Source organism: Lottia gigantea, assembly GCF_000327385.1.
Source record: "Lottia gigantea unplaced genomic scaffold LOTGIsca_15849, whole genome shotgun sequence".
Taxonomy (NCBI): domain Eukaryota; kingdom Metazoa; phylum Mollusca; class Gastropoda; family Lottiidae; genus Lottia; species Lottia gigantea.
The window spans coordinates 1-1,078 of NW_008707935.1; the positions used below are offsets into that span (position 1 = coordinate 1).

Below are 1,078 nucleotides of genomic sequence, written 5' to 3' on the forward strand. Positions count from 1 at the left end.
TAATGACGCCAAGATTCTGATTTTTCAGAGTAGAAGTTAATAACATGGTTTGTAAAACACAAAATCCTTGTAAAGTTCGATAAAATAAAGCAATTCATTCGTTTAATAGATACGTGCCAACTGCTAAATGAAAACCATTGGAAACTCTATCATCCTAAGGACAGACATACATATACATTCATGGTATATGCGACTAAAAATCGTATTGCGATATATTGTGATACACCTCCTTGTATTGCAATATGTATTGTGGTATATATTGTGATACACCTCCTTGTATTGCAATATGTATTGTGGTATATATTGTGATACACCTCCTTGTATTGCAATATGTATTGTGGTATATATTGTGATACAACTCCTTGTATTGCAATATGTATTGTGGTATATATTGTGATACACCTCCTTGTATTGCAATATGTATTGTGGTATATATTGTGATACACCTCCTTGTATTGCAATATGTATTGTGGTATATATTGTGATACACCTCCTTGTATTGCAATATGTATTGTGGTATATATTTCAGCTTTTTTTTTAATTTGTGAGCAACTTTCTTTGTTGCACATAAAAAGTGAAAGTAGATTTAGAATATCGTCAATATTGATACGCACAGATCGTTACCGATATTTTGTTTCTGAATCTTCCATATCGCAATATATCGATTATTTCCGACAGCCCTAATGGCATAGCATATAAGCACCAACAGAACGTATTTGTAACAAGCAACTCGGCTTCAGTCTGGTTACTCTTTTGCTCTGTAAGTGTAATGTCTGTGATTGGGATCAACTTCGCTGGTTATATTATGATATATGACTTGACTGGCCTGTCACATCCAAAACTTGACTCCCTACCCCGGAAGGAAATCTTGAGCTAACTACGGGCCAGTATATAGGGTTGAAAGAGAATTATTTAAGAATTAATCTTATCAATTTCATTTATAGTAGTGCTCTTCATTCCTGTTTCCATTGACAATCTGTGGACCGGACTTGATTTCGTCGATTAAATTCATGCCGTGGTAAATCATTGCAGATGTCAGCAGTAAGAGAAATAATAAAAAGGAGATTAAGCTGCGTAA

At 34.1% G+C, this 1,078-nt stretch overlaps 1 protein-coding gene across 1 annotated transcript; it reads left to right on the top strand.

The window, feature by feature from the left end:
• Positions 1 to 441: 441 nt before the first annotated feature.
• Positions 442 to 684, top strand: LOTGIDRAFT_148985 (hypothetical protein; the record flags this gene model as incomplete). Its single annotated transcript, XM_009050909.1, has 1 exon — positions 442 to 684. A coding segment is annotated over one exon (243 nt), but the record flags the coding sequence as incomplete, so codon positions are not given.
• Between the last annotated feature and the right edge of the window lie 394 nt (positions 685 to 1,078).